General features: G+C 40.4%; 1 protein-coding gene across 1 annotated transcript in view; it reads left to right on the plus strand.

Annotated features, from left to right (window-relative positions):
- Nucleotides 1-18675: 18675 nt before the first annotated feature.
- The window catches only part of ANO6 (anoctamin 6), a 189469-nt gene continuing 188504 nt past the window's right edge, over nt 18676-19640 (plus strand). The window contains exon 1 of the mRNA XM_069489270.1: nt 18676-18802. Within this exon, the coding sequence (XP_069345371.1) occupies nt 18730-18802 (73 nt within the window). The 5' untranslated portion in view covers nt 18676-18729. The remainder of the gene's footprint in view (nt 18803-19640) is intronic.

The raw sequence follows: 19640 nt of genomic DNA on the forward strand, positions 1-19640 counted from the left end.
GAACTATGAAACACTGAGAAAAGAAACTGTAGAAGATGTAAACAGATGGAAAAACCTACCGTGCTCATGGATTGGCAGGATCAATGTCTTTAAAATGTCCATACTGCCTAAAGTAATGTACAGAATTGATGCAATCTCTATCAAAATCCTATCATTCTTTACAGATCTAGAAAAAATAATTCTACGCTTTGTATGAAACCAGAGAAGCCTTATATAGCCAAAGCAATCTTAAGTAAAAAGAACAAATTGGGAGGCATCAGTCTACCAGACTGCAATCTTTACTACAAGGCTATCGTAACCAAAACAGCATGATACTGGCACAAGAACAGAGATATAGACCTTTGGAACAGTACTGAGAACCCAGAAATGAAACCATCTGCATATTGTCATCTAACCTTTGACAAAGCAGACAAAAATATACACTGAGGAAAAGAATCTCTATTCAATAAATGGTGCTGGGAAACTGGATAATCACATGCAGAAGATTGAAACTGGATCCCCACCTCTCACCTCTCACCTCTCACAAAAATCAACTCATGATATGGGCAATGGACTTAAACCTAAAGCATGAAACCTTAAGAATTCTAGAAGGAAATGTTGGGAAAACTCCTATAGACATCGGCTTAGGCAAAGAATTTATTAAGAAGACCCCAAAGCAATCATAGCAGCAACAAAAATAAATGGGACCTGATCAAATTAAAAAGCTTCTGCACAGCCAAGGAAACTATCATTAGAGTGAATAGACAGCCTCCAGAATGTGAGAAAATATTTGCTTTCTACACATCTGATAAAGGGCTGATAACAAGATTCTATATAGAACTTAAGAAAATCAACAAGAAAAAAATGAAACAACCCCATCAACAAATGGGCAAAGGATATGGGCTGGGCGCGGTGGCTCACGCCTGTAATCCTAGCACTCTGGGAGGCCGAGGCGGGAGGATTGCTCAAGGTCAGGAGTTCGAGACCCAGCCTGAGCAAGAGTGAGACCCCGTCTCTACTAAAAATAGAAAGAAATTAGCTGGACAGCTATATATAAAAAAACAAACAAAAAAAAAAAAAAAAAAAAACAAAAAACAAACAAACAAACAAAAAAACAAATGGGCAAAGGATATGAACAGAAACTTTTCAAAAGAAGACAGAATTATGGACAGCAAACATATAAAAAAGTGCTCAACATCTCTAATCATTAGGGAAATGCAAATCAAAACCACAGTGAGACATCACCTAACTCCAGTGAGAGTGGCCTTTGTCAAAAAGTCCCAAAACAACAAATGCTGGCAAGGATGTAGAGAGATAGGAACACTCATACACTGCTGGTGGGACTGCAAACTAGTACAACCCCTATGGAATATAATTTGGAGATAACTTCAAAGAGCTAAAAACAGAACTACCATTTGTTTCAGCAATCCCACTACTAGGCATCTACCCAAAGGAAAAAAAGACATTCTATAATAACATCTGCACTTGGATGTTTACGGCAGCACAATTCACAATTGCAAAGATGTGGAAACAACCCAAATGCCCATCAATACATGAGTGGATTAATAAAATGTGGTATATGTATACCATGGAAGACTACTCAATTACAAAAAGCAATGGTGATTTAGCACCTCTTATATTATCCTGGATAGAGCTCGAGCCCATCCTTCAAAGTTAGCTATCACAAGAATGGAAAAACAAGCACCACATGTACTCGCCATCAAATTTAGTCAGTTCATGTCAAAGAACTAGAATTCCAAGCAGGAAACTGAAAGTCTTCTTAGAGGCTCAGTATTTCATTAAGTCAACAAATGTTTATGAAGTCAGACAGACAGACAGCAGTACTTAATAAGCACCTAGTATGCATCAGATGCTGTCCTAGCTGTTGAGTATGGGTGTCAGAAGAGACTGTGAGTCCTTGCCCTCAGTAAGCTCAGATTTACTGAAGAAAGATAGGCAAGAAAGAAGTAAGTAAATAAGAGAGTCTCACAGTGCAATGGAAAAAAAATTAAAAGCCTAACGTGACCCATTTGAGCTGAGAGCTGAATGAGGAGTGAGAGCCTTGTGAAGACTGGGAGGAATCTTTTGAGGAAAGAGGAATGGGAGATGCAAAGAAAGACCTTGAGCTGGAAACCCATTTGGCATGTTCATAGAAGTGAAAATGGATGAGGCTAGCTGGAGAGCTGAGAACAAGAGGAGAGTGAAGGGAAGGGAAGGCAGGAGACAGGAGGGCCAGGAGTGGGTGTCAAGCTAGACCCAGCAGGAGGCCACTGGAACCTATTGCTTTGGCTTTGTTTGTTTTTTACTTTTTATTTTAAAGTACTTTCAACGTTTCAGAGAAGATGCAAGAATATACACACAACTCCCCTATGCCTTCCACCCACATTCCCCAGGTTCTCCTACAAATCCACAGGATAGCCACCCAAACAAGGAAATGGATATTGACATAACCCTATCATCTAAGAGATCCCACTGAATTTCTATAATTATCCTAGTAATATCCTTTGTGGTGATTTTTTTCTTTTGGCCCAGGATCCAATCTAGAATCATGGGTTGCCGGTGTCATATCTCTTCAATCTACTTCAATCTGGAACAGTTCTCAGTCTTTCCTTGTCTTCCAAGACCTAGACATTTTTTTTTAAGATAGCAGGCTAATTATTTTGTAGAATACCCCTCAGTTTGGGTTTCTTTGATGTCTCCTCATGAGTATATTCAGGTTATGCCTTTTTGGTAGAGACAGGTCTCACTATGTTGCTCAGGCTGGTCTCAAACTCCTGGGCTCAAACAATCCTCCCACCTTGGCTTCCCAGAGTGCTGGGATTATAGGCATGAGCCACTGTGCTTGGCCTAATTTATTTAAAAAAAAAAAAATAAAGGAATAAAATAGGAAGAAAAAAAGACAGACACTGAAGGATTCTTTTCCTCTCTTTATTGTGTAAAATTTAAAACATACAAAAATAAAGCTAGTTGTATATAGACCCCTTCCCATCACCTAGAATCAACAATTATTAGCTCCTGACTAGCTTTCTTTGATCAATACCCCTATCCATTCTTCCTCATTGTGGATTATTTTGAAACAATCCAAGGATTCACATCATTCATCTATAAAAGTTTCTGTATGCATATAAAATATTTTAAAAACTATGATAGTATCATCATACATTAAAAATTCACAGCGATTTCTTAAAAAACCATCAGACATCCTCCAGGCAATGTTCAATTGTCCTTAATTGTGAGGGTTTTAACAGAGAAGGGACGGTTCAGATAGATACTTTCAAAGGATCTCTTTGGCCACTGAATGGAGAACGGGCTGTAGAAGACAATAAGGAAAGTCAGGAAGATCAATTAGGAATGTGCTGCTGCTTTAGCCATAGATGGCGGTTACTTGGATCAGGGTGTATCACGGGAAATAAGAAGTGGTTGATGCTTGATGTGTTTTGGAGATAAGTGAACCAGATTTGTTGAAGGGATTAGATGTGGATATGAGAGAAAAAGAGGGATAAAGAATTACCCCTGAATTTTTGGCCCAAGCAACTGACTAGCTGTTATACTATATAAATTACCTAGTACTGTCTAACAGATTACTCCAGAGCATAATCATTCATAATCTCTTCTGGTTTCTGTGGGTCAGGAATTCAAACAGGTTACAGCAGCGATGGCTTGTTTCTGTTCTGTGTCTGGAGCCCCAGCTGGAAGGCTCAAAGGCTGGAGGCTGGAATCCACTAACGGCCCATTCAACTATATGTCTGATGGCTAATGATGACTTAGCCCTTACCTGTGGCTATCAGCTGAAATATGTACAAAGTGGCCTCTCGCTGCGGCCTGAGCGTTTTCACAGCATGGTGACTATTCCAAAGTGAGCATCCAGAGAGAGAGAGAGCCAAGCAGAGGAAGCTTTATCCTTTCTGAGGTCTAGTCTCAGAAGCCACATGATATCACTTCCTCTGTGTTCTGTTAGTCAGGGCAGTCACAAGCCCTGCCTAGATCCAAGGAGAGAGAACACGGATCCCACATTTCAGTGGGGACAGTGTTAGTTACATTGTAAGAAGAGCATGAGGAATGGGGTGAGTGAATTGGTGCAGCCATCCTTAGCAAATACAATCTGGCATAGGTGCTATATGCTAAATGGGGACAATGTGAGTAATGGAGTTTTGGTGATAGTGAAAAATCGGTTTTCACAAAGCAGGAATAGACAGTTGGATATCAGACTCTAGAGCACCCAAGAGATGTCCGTGTTAGAGATATAGGTTTAGGGGTCATGAAGATATTGATGATATTTTACAATCATGAGACTAGACAAAATAAATAAAATAATATTTATAATCTAATAAATAATAGTGGGTAGATAGAAATAGTGGGAGATAGCCACAGGGTGACTTCTCTGGTCACCCAGGCAGTGCATACATGTTGGGGTTTCCTTTACCTTGTTTATAAGTTATACCAAAAACATCCACTTAAGCTCTTTGTACTGTTCCTTCAAATAAAGAAATTTGGTACCCTAAAAAAGAAAAAAAAAGGGCTAGAGGTCTGGTAGAGGAGGACTGGTCATCAGACATGGATAAAATCAGGTGAGTGAGATGTCCTGGAAGCTTAGAGAAGAATTATTTCCAGCAGGAAATAGGATCACTTTCATAAAGCACCTACTATATGCTAGAATTTTACTATTGAAATTAAACACCAGAAACTCTTAGGTGATTCATATATTGGGTGAACAATTCATACAGGGTCCCTCTCCTCAACAGAAAAGGTAATTAAAATATAAGAAACAATTAATGAAGCATTAACAGTAAACTGTGTTACTTGCTAGCATGGAAAAATACAGGATACTTTGTAAGTATGTATCGGGGTATTCAATTTAAACTTGGGAAGATCAAGGGAGGCTTATAGGAGGAAGTAAAATGTAATCTGAGACTTGATGGATAAGTGAAAGCCAAGTCAGAGATGGAGAGAAGCAGTCCAAGCAGAATAACAGCGTGTGCAATATCCTGGAGGTATGATAATGTATAAAGCTCTAAACAACTGCAGGTGCTGGAGGTATTAAAGATGTTGAGGAACGATGAGAATAAGGCTTGGGATAGAGACAGGAGCTCGAGTCTTGAGAAGGTTTAGCCACTATCCACAGTGCAATGGAAGCTACTGAGGAGTTCAAAAGGAGTGATTCCACCTGTTTCCACGTCAGGAGGATCATGCTTACCACAGCAGGGAGAATTGCTTGGAGACAGCAAGAAAATTAGTAAGGTTTCAGCAGTAATCCAGATGAAAAATAACTCCAACAATTCCACAGCACAAGAATATACAATTTACTGATCTTTTTCACTCACGTCCTCACTGTTCTACCTTGTGGATCCTATACTACATCAGTAAAAGCTTTCCTTTGCTTACACCCTCGACTCCCTCCCCCTCTTCCCCTCTGTTGAACTCGCCTAGCCAAACCCAACCCTAGTTATATCCAACTGTTTGTCTACTCAAAACATGCAGAATGTGCTTGGAAAAAAAAAATACATGACCATGCTAACAGGCTTCACTTCAAATTCATGACCGCATGTGGCTCTTTGGTGTGATCCTTTGCCATTTCCTACCCCATTTGCTTTCCAGCTGTCCTAGATATATATTTCACACCTTTTTGCTTAAACCTTCTACCACATTCTCACTCTTGCTAATGATATTATTGTCTATTCTACTGAGAAAATAGAAATTGCCAAAAGATACCTTCTGGGCCTCAAGGACATTATCTAAGTGAAATAAGCCAGTCATAAAAAGACAAATATGTATGATTCCATTTATATGAGGCATCTAAAGTAGTCAAAACTCAGAAACAGAAAGCAGAATGGTAACCGGGGGAAGGGGAAATGGAGAGTGGCTCAATGGGTATAGGGTGTCAGTTTTGCAAGATGAAAAATTCAAGAGATCTGTTGCACAATATGGTAAATTTTTGTTACTTTTTTTACTATAATTTATTTAAAAAAAAATCCAAACCTTCCTGGTCTTCTCTCAGCTAGGTGCATCATGCCCACGCTAGGTCTCTGGTCTTGCCTACGCCCATGGTCATGTGGCATTGGGGATCTGGGCCAAGAAGGGCATTGACTTCATTGATTTCGCCAATGGAGGTGGTGCTCCAGGCCTGGGATGTGGTGTGGGACCAGGTAGCTGAGTAACCGTAGCAGGCCAAAGGCCTGACCCTGTGCTTGCACAGCTGCACATGGACAGCACACTGAACACGACTTCTGCTGCTGAAAGAACCAGGCTCTACATGCCAGTCAACAACGTGAGCATCACCTGCCATTTTGATACCACACCTTGTCATGTTCAAGCAGATATGTCAATGAAAACAAACCAGAAATGTCTACATAGAGTTACTGCCTCCAATAAAACCCAAGGCAGAAAGATGAACATGTCCAGCATGAAGAGTCTCAAAGTTATTGAAGACTGGAGCCGAGAACTGCAGCAGAAGGTTCCAAGTAAGACCATCATTGAGGAGAACAAGTTTGTGGAAGATACAAAGAATGGAATGTACCAGAAGGAGGACTAGCCATTACAGCATATGGAGGGGCAAGGATTGGCATCACTGACCAGAATCTACTCCAGGAAACTGAGTGAGCAGAGGAAAGGTGACAAGATCCTCCTGAATACATGCTGCCCTGGGTGGTGAGAACCAACTTGACAGGACCCAATGCCACCAAAGGCCAGGAAGAAGGAGTGGAGACAGCCAAGTATTTGGCCCTTTTGCCCCGGGATATTGAGGGGGCCTCATGGACTGTTTGTTTGGAAGGAAAAAGTTAATGTTGAGCTCAACTCATCACTCCATTCTTGGGGTGTTTGTTCCTTTTCCTGATTCAACCTAAAGGACATCTAACACTTGTCCAAAACAGCCCACACTTTGAGTTGCCTCCTAATTCTATGAAGTCTTTTTGAGTTCTTTCATGATAATCTATAGGGAAAATGTGTAATTGGTGAAAATAATGAAAGTCAACACATAAATAAGTAGCTCTTTATAAATATTCATTTTTTTCAGATTGTTTACAAGCTGAAACAGCTCAAATGAATAATATACCTTCTAAAAAGTAAGTCAAGGAGAGAGTATAACCCAGGAGTTGACAAACTTTTCTGTAAAGGGCCAGATAGCAGATATTTTCAGATTTGCAGGCCATACAATCTCAGTAAATGAGACAAAAGGTTGCAAGAGGGCTTAGGTAATTCTGTGCGTTGAATATGGTCATAAAAACATGCTCCTTCTGTCAAGTACAAAAAATATCTAGCAATGTTCTAGAAAAGGAAATTTCACTTTGCATTTAACTCACAAAAGTATGTGTGAATTAAATACCAGAGAAAATGAAGACTATATGGCAAGTCGATAAAGTGCCATAGGGAATCAGGCCATCATGTGTTTTTTCCGCTTATCTAAACCATTGCTGTAATTGTTGCAGGGCTTATTTCTGATCTCTTTGTAAGTGTAAGCTCCTCATGTCATTTTTTTCCTGAAATCTTACCTCACATTTCAAAGTATCATATATTTTAAAAATTAATTTAAATCAAAACAATTTTGAGATTGTCTTATATAAACTTCCCCCTCCTCCCAGTGATGACAATGACTTAGCTTGCAAAGTATTAAACCAGGCATGTGGCCTTTTTGGAGTATTTCATATTCTTCATCCTGTATGGCAGTTGAGGACCAGCTATGGACAAAGCTGTGGCCTCCACTCAACTTAAGTAACCCAAAGAACCAAGTAGGAAAGTATCTCCTTAAAACAAGGCATGCTGCCCACTAACCTAGTGGTTCTAATCTAATCCAGTGTAATGAGTAGTTTTAATCCTAATTTTTGTCATGATCCTTCTGTCAAAGCAAGAAGCTAAAGTAGCCTCACATTAGGACTTTTGGGACTGTTGTGGGAAGGGGCACTTTATTTACTTTTTTCCTAAACTCTTCAATTGGAGTTTGTTTGCCAACCTTGCCTAGCAAAACAAGAACAAAAAGACCTAACTCTGAAAATGTAGTAATCAAAAAATTATCTGTATTAGTTCATTATTTATAAGCAAGGTTATGGGTAATCTGGCTGAAATCATCTCCTTCTAAAAAAATTTAAACTCAAATTTCTGCCATCCCAATATTAGAACACTCTCTCCTGAGAACCCAGGTTATCATAGAATCAAAGAGATTAATGCCCACATGAAAGACCACTTCCCCACCTCATTTACTGATTGTTCTGTGCAGAAGAAAGGTGGATCTTGGGGAATTAATTGAAATAGAAACTGGAAAATTAGCTGCAATCTGAGCTATTTCTTTACTGCAACAAATCAGCCCAGTCCTTGGTATTTGGTAAGCAGCTATTAAGTTGATAAATGCATTTTTTTTCTTTCCTAACAGAGAACATGAGAAGAAGGAGTTTGCTTTCACCAGGAAGGTACAACAAATTCCAAGAGTCATTTTTTAAGACCCTAAACTGATAAGGCATTTTCATGTAGTGAGAGGAAGAATTAGCTTTGGGGGGTCCTGCATTTGAATTCTAGCCGAGCTGCTTATGTATGTGCTCTTGGATCTGGAGCCTTGTGCTCTTACCCAAAGAGGCAATATAGCAAAGTGGTTAGAGATCAGCGTAGAAAATTTATTCAAAGAAATAACAGATAACTTCCCAAACCTAGAGAAAGATATCAATATTCAGGTACAAGGTCATAGAATACCATGCAAATTCAACCCAAATAAGACTACCTCAAGGCATTTAATAATTAAACTCTCAAAGGTCAAGGATAAAAAAAGAATCCTAAAAGCAGTAGGAGAAAAGAAACAAGCAACATATAAAGGAGCTCCAATATGCCTGGCAGCAGACTTCTTAAAAGAAACCTTACAGGCCAGGAGAGTGTGGCATGACATATTCAAATTGCTGAAGGAAAAAAAAAAAACAACTTTCACCCTAGAATATTATATCAAGCAAAAACATTCTTCAAATATGACGGAGAAATAATGACTTTTTCAAACAAATGAAAGCTGAGGGACTTCATTAACACCACACCTGCCCTACAAGAATTGCTAAAGGGAATTCTTCAATCTGAAAGAAAAGGATGTTAGTGAACAATAAGAAACCACCTAAAGGTATAAAACACACTGATAATGGTAAGTTCACAGAGAAATGCAGAATCCTCTAACACTAATGGTGGTATCTAAACCACTCTATCTTGAGTTGGAAGACTAAAAGATAAACCTATTAAAAATAATAATTATAATAACTTTTTAAGACATAGTATAAAAAGATATAAGTTGAAACAATAAAAAGTCAAAAAGCAGAAGGGATGGAATTAAAGTGTAGAGTTTTTCTTAGTTTTCTCTTTGCTCATTTGTTTGGTTTTTTGTAATCATAGTTAAGTTGTCATCAGTTTAACATAATTGGTTATAAGATATTACTTGCAAGCCTCATGGTAACCTCAAATCAAAACCTACAACAGATACACACAAAATAAAAAGCAACAAATTAAAACATACGACCAGAGAAAATCACTTTTACACAAAGGAAGACAGGAAGGAAAGAAGAAAGAGAAGACAATAAAACAACCAGAAAACAAACAACAAAATAATAGTAGCAAATCCTTACCTATTGGTAAGGATTTACATTGAATGTAAATGGACTATACTATCCAATCAAAAGCATAGAGTGGCTGAATGGATAAAAAAAACAAGACCCAACTATATGCTTCCTATAAGAAACTCACTTCACCTATAAAGACATGAATAGACTGAAAATCAAGGGATAGAAAAAGATATTCCATGCAAATGGAAACCAAAAAAGAACAGAGTAGCTATACTTGATCAAATAAATTTCAAGATGAAGACTGTAAAAAGAAACAAAGAAGGTCATTATATAATGATAAAGGGGTCAATTCAGCAAGAGGATATAACAATTGTAAATATATATGCACCCAACACAGGAGCACCATGATACATAAAGCAAATATTATTAGAGATAATGAGAGAGATAGACTCCAATAAAAATAATAGCTAGAGACCGCAACACCCAACTTTCAGCACTGGACAAAGAAACAGTGGACTTAGTCTACATTGAAGGGCAACTGTACCTAATAGATATTTACAGAACATTTCACTTAATGGTTACAGTATATGCATTCTTCTCCTCAGCACATGGATCATTCTCAAGCATAGACCATATGTTAGGCCACAGAACAAGCCTTAAAAAATTCAAAAAAATGGAAATCATATCAAGTATTTTTTTAACATAATGAAATAAAACTAGAAATCAATAACAAGAGGAACATTGGAAACTATACAAACACATAGAAATTAAACAAGATGCCCCTGAATGACCACTGAGTCAATGAAAAAATTAAGAAGAAAATGACAAAATTTCTTGAACCACACAAAAATGGAAACACAACATACCAAAACCTATAGGATATGGAAAAAGTAGTACTAAGAGGGAAGTTTGTAGCAACAAACACCTATATGAAGGATGTAGAAAAAACTTGAAGTAAACAACCTAACCATCCATCTTAAAGGCCGGGTGCGATGGCTCATGCCTGTAATCCTAGCACTCTGGGAGGCTGAGGTGGGAGGATTGCTTGAGGTCAGGAGTTCGAGACCAGCCTGAGCAAGAGCAAGACTCCGTCTCTACTAAAAATAGAAAGAAATTATATGAACAACTAAAAATATATATAGAAAAATTAGCCAGGCATGATGACGCATGCCTGTAGTCCCAGCTACTCAGGAGGCTGAGGCAGAAGGATTGCTTGAGCCCAGGAGTTGGAGGTTGCTGTGAGCTAGGCTGATGCCACGGCACTCTAACCAGGGCAAAAGACCAAGACTCTGTCTCCAAAAAAAAAAAAAAGAGCAGAAATACTTGAAATTGAAACAAAAAATATAAAAGATTAATGAAATGAAAAGGTTTTTTTTGAAAAGATAAACGAAATTGATAAAACTTTAGACAGGCTAAGAAAAAAAAGAGAGAAGACCCAAATAAATAAAATAAGATATGAAAAAGAAGACATTACCACTGATGCCACAGAAATTCAAAGGATCATTAGAGAGTATTATGAACAACTATATGCCAATAAATTGGAAAATCTAGAAGAAATCAACAAATTCCTAGATGCATACAACCTACTGAGACTGAACCATGAAGAAATCTAAAACCTGAAGAAACCAATATTAAGTAATGAGATAGAAGCAGTAATAAAGTCTCCCATCAAAAAAAAAAAAAAAAAAAATCCCAGGACCCGATGGCTTCACTGCTGAATTCTACCAAACATTTAAAGAACTAATATCAATCCTACTCAAACTAATCCAAAAAACTGAGGAAGAGGGAGTACTTCTAAATTCATTCTATGAGGCCGGTATCATCCGGAAACCAAACCAGACAAAGACATGACAAAAAAAAGAAAACTACAGGCTAATATCTCTGATGAACAAAAATCCTCAAAAAGATACTAGCAAACCAAACTTGACAAAACATTAAAAAGATTATTATAATCAAGTGGGATTCATACCAGGGATGCAAGGATAGTTGAGCATATGCAAATCAGTGGTGACACATCATATCAACAGATATGATCATTTTAATGGATGCTGAAAAAGCATTTGATAAAATTCAACATCCCTTCATGATAAAAACTCTCAAAAAACCGGGTAGGGAGTTTTCCTTTTGTCAATGTTGTATAGTTTTCATTGTAGAGATCTTTCGCTTCTTTGATTAAGTTTATTTTTAGGTATTTTATTTTATTTGGAGCTATTATAAATGGAATTACTTTCTTTTTCAGATTGTTTGCTGTTGACATATAGATATGTTATTGATTATTGTATGTTGATTTTGTATCATGCAACTTTACTAAATATTTCAATACCATAAAAGCCATATCTGACAGATCCACAAATAGTATAATACTGAACAGGGAAAAACTGAAAGCCTTTCCTCTAAGATCTGGAACAAGACAAGAATGTCCACTTTCACCACTGTTATTCAACTAGTACTGGAAATCCTAGCTAGAGTCCTAGTAAGAGAAATATGTAAAATGCATCCAAATTGAAAAGGAAGAAGTCAAACTATCCTTGTTTGCAGATGATATGATACTATATTTAGAAAAATCTAAAGACTCCACAACAAACTGAGAACTGATAAACAAATTCAGTTAAGTTGCAGGATACACATCTACAGTGAAGTCATTTTTTGACAAAGGTGCTTAGAAAATACAATGGGGAAAGGACTATTTCTTCAATAAATGGTGCTGGGAAAAGTGGACATCCATATGCAGAAGAATGAAACTAAGCTGCTATCTCTTGCCATACATAAGAATCAAAGCAAAATGGATTAAAGACTTAAATCTAAGACCTGAAACTATGAAATTACTAAAAGGAAACTTTGAGGAAACTCTCCAGGACGTTGGTCTGGGCAAAGACTTCTGTAAAACCTCAAAAACACAGGCAACCAAAGCAAAAGTGGACAAATCAGATCACATCAAGCTAAAAAGCTTCTGCACAACAAAGGAAACAATCAACAAAGTGAAGAGACACCCACAGAACAACTCATTTGATGAGGGATTAATAACCAGAATATATAAGAAGCTCAAACAACTCAATAGGAAAAAATAAAATACTTCAATTTAAAAATAGGCAAAAGATATGAATAGACATTTCTCAAAAGGAGACATACAAGTGAATAACAGGTATATGAAAAAATGCTCAACATCATTAGTCATCAGAGAAACACAAATCAAAACTACAATGAGATCATCCCACTCCAGTTAAAATGGCTTTTATCAAAAAGACAGATAATAATGAACACTGGAGAGGATGTGGAGAAAGGGGAACCCTCATACATTGTTGGTGGGAATGTAAATTAGTGCAACCACTATGGAAAACAGTATGGTAGTTCCTCAAAAAACTGAAAATGGAACTACAATATGGTCCAGCAATCCTACTAGCTGGGTATATATCCAAAGGAAAGGCAATCAGTATATTGAAGAGATATCTGCACTCCCATGTTTGTTGCAGCAATATTCACAATAGCCAAGATTTGAAATCAACCTAAGTGCCCATCAACAGATGAATGGATAAAGAAAATAAGGTACGTATACATAATGGGAAGTAGCTACAGGAAAATAGCCACTTTTCACAAAGCTACCCTATCAGCTTCATTTGACACAGGATATCATTTCCTTCTTTTTGGAAGAAATTTTAACTTGGCTTCTAGAACCTCACCCTTTCCTGTTCCTCATTCCTCACTGTCCACTCCTTTTCTGTCTCCTTTGCTGGTTATTCCTCATTTTCCCAAAGCATGTGTTGAAGAGAGTATCCTAGAGCTCAACCCTCAGACATTCTTCCTTTATAGAAACTCATTTTCCAAGTGATCTTATCCAGTCCTAAGTTTGTATCTCCAGTGCAGACCTCTTCTCCCAATTCCAGACTCATGCCTACTGGACACCTCCATGTGGATGTCTAATATCATATTCAAACTTAAGGATCCAAAATCAAACACCTTTTCTCCCATTCCCTTGCTCTCCTGCAGTCTCCACAACTCAGACACGATAACTCCATGCTTCTCATTATGCAGACAAAATTAATCATTCCTGACTCCCTGTTTTTTCCCCTCAAACCCATATCCACTACATCAGACACTCTTTTCAGATCTACTTCAAAACACATCTACCGATACAACACTGTCCAAGACAAACATCTCTTGTCTGAACTATAGAACTAGTCTCCTAACTGGTTTTCCTGCTATTACACTTGCTAGTCTATAGTCTATAGTCTATTTCCCACAAAGCAGTCAGAAAGATCATTTTAAAATACAAGTTAAACCATGCCACCCATCTACTGAAAGCTTTTTATATTATTTAGAGTAAAAGCACAAGTCCTTCTGTTAGCCCATGTGATCCAAAGTGATTTGTAGCACTCCCCTCCCCCACCAGCCTTGATCCCATCTCCTCGCACTCTCCCCTTCCATCACTATGTGCTATGGTTTGAATGTATCCACCAAAGTCATGTGTTGGAAACTTGATCCTCAATGCTGTGGTGTTGGGAGGCGGGGCCTAATGGGAAGTATTAGAGTCATGGGGGCACCTCCCTAATGAATAGATTAATGCCATTATCTCGGGATTGGGTTTATTATAGAAGGATGAGCCGCCCCTCCCCCACCTGTCTTCTCTTGCCCTCCCACCTTCCACCATGGGATAACATAGCAAGAAGGCTCTCAACAGATGCTGGCCCCTCAACCTTGGATTTCTCAACCTCCAAAACCATGAGCCAATAAATTTATGTTCATTATAAATTACCCAATCTTTGGTATTCTGTTATAGCAGCACAAAATGGACTCAGACACTATGCTACAGTCACCGTGGCCTCTCTGCTTTTCTTAAAGACACTAAGCAGGTTTGTCCTCAAGGCTTTTGCCCTTGCATTTCTCTCTTCTTAAAACCCTGTTCCCTCAGGTACTTACATGTCCTTCAGGTCTCTGCTAAAATGCCACCTTACCAGAGAGGCTTCCCTTGACCCCCCAAATAGAGTCCTGCACAAACCATGCTTCTCTGTCATTCTTGCCTGCTTCATTTTTCCCACTACTGTCCATCATCTCCTGGCATGTACTTATTTATTTGTCTCTATCCACTAGAATGGAATGTCATGAGGACAGGGATGTGGTTTGATTTTATTTTTTGTTTTTACTATTGAATCCCCAACACCCAGGAAAGTGGCCAGTGTGTAGTGAGTTCTCAGTAAATATTTGTTGGATGAATAAACACATGGATGAAGAATGACGGCAGTATGTATCACAACAGTGACAGTGGAGATGTGTGGCAGCCAGCCTCCAAGATGGTCCCAGTGGTCCCTGCCTCTGGAATTCATGCTCTTGCATAAGCCCCTCCTACAGTTTACAGGGCTGACCAATATGTGCAACCAATAGCAGAAATGACAATATGTGACTTCCAAGGCAAGGTCACAGAGGTCATTCTGGCTTCTACCTTGCCCACTCTCTTAGATTGCATCATGTCATGAGGACACTTAAGCAGCCTGTGGAGAGGCCCATGCAGGAAGAAACAGGCTCCTGCTAAGGAGCAGCACCATGAGGGTGAATTCCCATGGAAGCAGGTCTTGAATCCTAGCCAAGCCTTCAGGTGAGTGCAGCCCTGGCCAACATCCTGACCATAACTTCATGAGAGAACCCAAGCCAGAACCCTCTGACTGTGCTGCTCCCAAATCCCTGAGCCACAGTAACTGTGTGAGATAAAACAAAACATGTTTATTATTGCTGTAAGCCACTAAATTTCTGGGTATTCTGTTACGCCACAGTCACCATGGCCTCTTTGTTGGTTCTTCTTGGAACTTTTGCACTTGCTTTTCCTTCTGTGTAAATCTTTGTTTCCTTAGACAGTTACATGCCTTAATCTCTTTCTTCAAATCTTTGCTAAAATGTCATGCTATGCAGCAGTAGATAACAAATACAGGATGTATTTGAGATATCCAGGAGGTAGATGCAACAGGATTTAGCAATTGATTGGCTATGAGGGATAAGAGACAGAGGAAAGAGTTAAAATGATTCTTAAATTATTGGCTTGTGTAACTAGCTTGTGACATTCTATGATTTAGGGAAACAGGTTTGGGGCAGAGATTATATTAATAAGTCTGGTTTTGGACCTGCTAAATTTGTAATGTCTAAGACATAACTAAGTCATGTCCAGCATGCAGGCAAATATGCCATCTGTAACACAGAAGAGATCTGGGTGGGAAAAAAAGATCTTGAAATCAGGGCCAGCTATACCATTTTCAGGGTCCAGTGCAAAATGAAAATATAGGGTCTTTTTTGCAAAGAGCACATGAGGCCCACCAGCTGCCAGGTCACTCCGCAGCTAGTTCCAGGATTGACAAACCATGCTCTGGCTGGGGGCAGGAAAGTTGAGCCAGGTATTTCCCCTTCCCACTGGCTTTCTGCTGCAACCCACATTGGAGGGACAACCTCCAACAGATTAGAACTTCTGTGCCAGCATGCACTTGCATAGGGCTTGGGCAAAAGGCTCTCCCCACTGAGTCTCCCACTGGGAGAATTTCAAGATGGCAACCAGACCATTAAAACCCTAAATGTTAGGCCTTCCTGAGTCTAGGACCCTGTGTGAATGCACTGTTTGAATGCCCATGAAACTGGCCCTGATTGGAACAGATGGTAAAAGTTACAGGACTGAATGAGTTCTATATGGAAAGATAAGAAGAAAAGAGACCCAAGGACTGAAGCTAGAGAAGCACCAACATTTACGGGATAAACAGAGTAGCCTGGTGGCCAAAGGTTGTAGTTAATCAGAAGATAAATGAATGAGAAAGTATTTCTTCTGTGACCCCTGACTTCGAAAAGCTTTGCAAATGCAAATAACCTGGCTATACATTGTTAAGAACATTTTATTTCACAAAGTATTTTTGATATGGATGATAATTCTTCAGGGGCAATGGTGTGGTTCTTACACAGGCCAATTACCTTGATTATTTTTGAGGCATATATTGCTCAATTGAAAAGAAAAATGTATGAGAGAAGCTGTAGGGAATTAAATGGATTAGAGGAAAGAATGGAACTTACTAATAATAGACTCATAGCTAACCTAAGTAAATAATTCATTTCCCTTCTAGCAACAGTTACCTTTACATATAAGATCAGCAATGTCTCTTTGTAACATTTATCAAGCAAGAAAAATGTAAACTCTAGTCTTTCTAAATGACTCATTGAAACTTGTTGCAAAATCAACCACAATAATTTTCTAACTACAAATTAACTTTGAGCAAAGGCTTAGTACATAAAAATCAGAACATTTGGTAAGAGAACTGTGGCAGTGAGTTGATGAGACACTCAGAGTTTGAAATCGGTGAAGAAAAATATTTAAAAAATGGATTTGAAATGTCTCTGGAGGGGGTTTACCAAGTGGATAAGAACACAGATTCTGGAACAAGCTGCTTGGGTTTGAATCCCAGCTCTATCACTTACTCTGTCCCCTGTGTGATTTTGGACAAGCTACCCAATCACCTGGTGCCTGAATAAAAGGGTGATAACAACACCAACTCTGAGGGTTGTTATGAAGATTAAATGACTGAATGTAAAAACATTTAGACCTGTACCTAGCACATAAAAAGCACCATATAAGCATTTGTTAAATAAGAATTGTGAAAACTGATCAGGTAACCAAAATACCTCTGGAGTTTCTACTTTAGTAAGTTTCACAAGCTCAGGGAAGAGAGTTCAGTGAAAGAAAACAATCTCCTCTCCTCATCAGAGTACTGTATTGTTTTCTCTTTACAAGTAAAACAATTCTCTTTATTCAAAAAAGTACCTTAAGAAGCAAGTATAGTATTTCCTGGATATTTTCTTAAAAGTAATTTCATCATGTCTTTTAATGCACATTCATGGCTATTTTCCCACTTAATATCGGTCTTAATGTTTTCTTTCTTTCATATAGAACATTAAAATATGTATATAGGGGAGAATAAAATGCACAGATTTCGTGTTACTGTAATAATCGTGGTACTTCAGTGGAAAAAACAATTTCAATGAGCAGTGTTAGACAATAATAAACACAACAAAGATTTCAAACACACCTTTTAGCCACTTTGAGAAGCCAAAATTGACTCAGCTGAATTCACCACCTTTTTTGAAAAAAGTTCTGTAGACACATAATCGAAGGAACCTGCAGTTTAAACTCCGCCAAGGGTCTTAAAAAATATTAAATACCTTTGTATTTGTCCCATTGCTTCTTTTGGTCTCTAGAAATGCATTTTTTAAAAACTCTGCCTTAATTTTGTTTCCTCTTACTATAGTTTTCCACATTGCTTTAGAAAAGAATTTACATCTAACTATACTGGTCTTCCGCTTTTTGCCTCTGACACGGAGGACTGATTTCCATTGTCCAAATGGGCTGCCCGCTCGGCGACTATCTTGCGACCACTCCCTGCGTGTGCCCGCGAGGGCGGGGTAGAGGGCGCTTCTCTCGTCTCCGCAACCTCAATTTATGCGGAAGTCCTGCCTTTGTGCACACGTTTTCTTTACAAGATTCTCTCTCTCTCTCTCCTATCACTAATTCTTTACGAGTTTTGCCTCCTTTTCGCCCCTGTGATCTTTCTCTTCTGTAATCTTACAACCTTGCCCTACAGATTACACTTTACCCCACTCCGGAGTTAGTAATTTACTTAAAGATCCCCTTTTATTAGCTCCAGGTTGCCTCTAAACGCCCTTCAAACGTGGTCGCCTTCAGCGTTCTTCATGCGAGCTGAAACTGCATTTTTCCCTCTCCAGTATCAGATGTCAGAGAAAGCAAGCCCCAGTGTGCGTCCATATGTGACCTTAGAACCCAAAGCTGCCCGGTTTGGGGGCGACGTTTGGGGAACCCCGGCCACCCCAACCCTCGCGCGTGCCCGCCTTCCCCTTGTGCGAGTTCCCCCGCGAGCAGGACGCAATCGCTAACTACTCCCTCTCGCCTCCCGACTTCCTTCTGGGCGCCTAATAAAACCCGGGGAAGTTTAATCATTCCGCAGCGAGCTCCCGGGCTCACTGGGCATGCTCAGTCGCCGGCCGCGCTGGGCGGGCGACAGGCTTTCTCGGGCGCCGGGCGCGGGTCTGCGGCCGCCTTGGCTCGGCTTCCCCGGGCGCGGGCTGGGCAGAGCGGCCCCTGAGCCGAGCGACACGCGCCCCGCCGGCCCCCGCCCCGGTCCCCGGGAGCGGTGTCTCGCTCCGGAGCCCGGGAGCCCCCAACCTCGCGCCAAGTGCGGAGCCGCCTTCTGGGGGAGACATGAAGAAGATAACCAGGAACGTTCTGCTAGACATGGAGGAGGAGGAGGAGGACGAGGACGATGGGGATATTCGTGAGTAAGGGGGTCCCCGCGTCTCCATCCGATCGCCCGAGCCAATGCGGCAAGGAGTTCGGGGACTGCGCGGGGGCGCTAGACTCTCTGCGGGGGAGATTGGCCGGGACCCTCGGCCGCGCCGGGAAGGGGCGCAGGGAACCCGCCAGTGCGGCCCGCCCGGCGGCTCAGGCCAGGCTGCGGCCCCGGGGGGCGCGGGAGCGGATCGCCCCGAGGACAGTCTCTGGACGGGAAAGGGGTACAGCCTCTGAAAAGTCACGGCGGATACGGGGGCGCCTCCGCGGGTGGAAGTCTCCACTCAGAAGCAACTTTTGGGTCATTTCCTCCGCCTCCCTCTAGGCTGGGTATTGCAGAGATTCCGGGCGCAGGGGCGAGCCCATAGGCGGATCTCGGGGAGCGGGCCCGAGTTTGGCGAGCAGGGTGTGACCCACCAGAATCCTCCTTAAAGTAAAAGCAAACCGACGGTCTGGGAGGGTTGGGGCGGGGCGGGCGGCCCTGGAAAGTGATTTGTGTCCGGTAGGCGCGGGCTGGGTACCTTTTTCCCTCTGCAGAGCCTGCAGGAGAAGTGATCAGATAGGAATGCCTCCGGCAAGGTGGACCGCAGAGCATTTTCTACTCCTCCTGACGGGCCCTGGAGCTTGGGGAGCCAGTCTGGGGTACCCCATTTCTAGTTGGAGTTAAAAATGCATAGAAGTGGTAGGCGGAACCCAGGAACAGCTGCTTACGAGTGAAAAAGCAAACAAAAGGGGTGGGAGGAATTGAAGGGGAAACGAATGGGAGGAGTAGGGAGAAAATCGGATCCCTAAAGAGAACACTGACTAGGAATGATGACATATTA

This window comes from Eulemur rufifrons, chromosome 16, assembly GCF_041146395.1.
Source record: "Eulemur rufifrons isolate Redbay chromosome 16, OSU_ERuf_1, whole genome shotgun sequence".
Classification (NCBI taxonomy): Eukaryota; Metazoa; Chordata; class Mammalia; order Primates; family Lemuridae; genus Eulemur; species Eulemur rufifrons.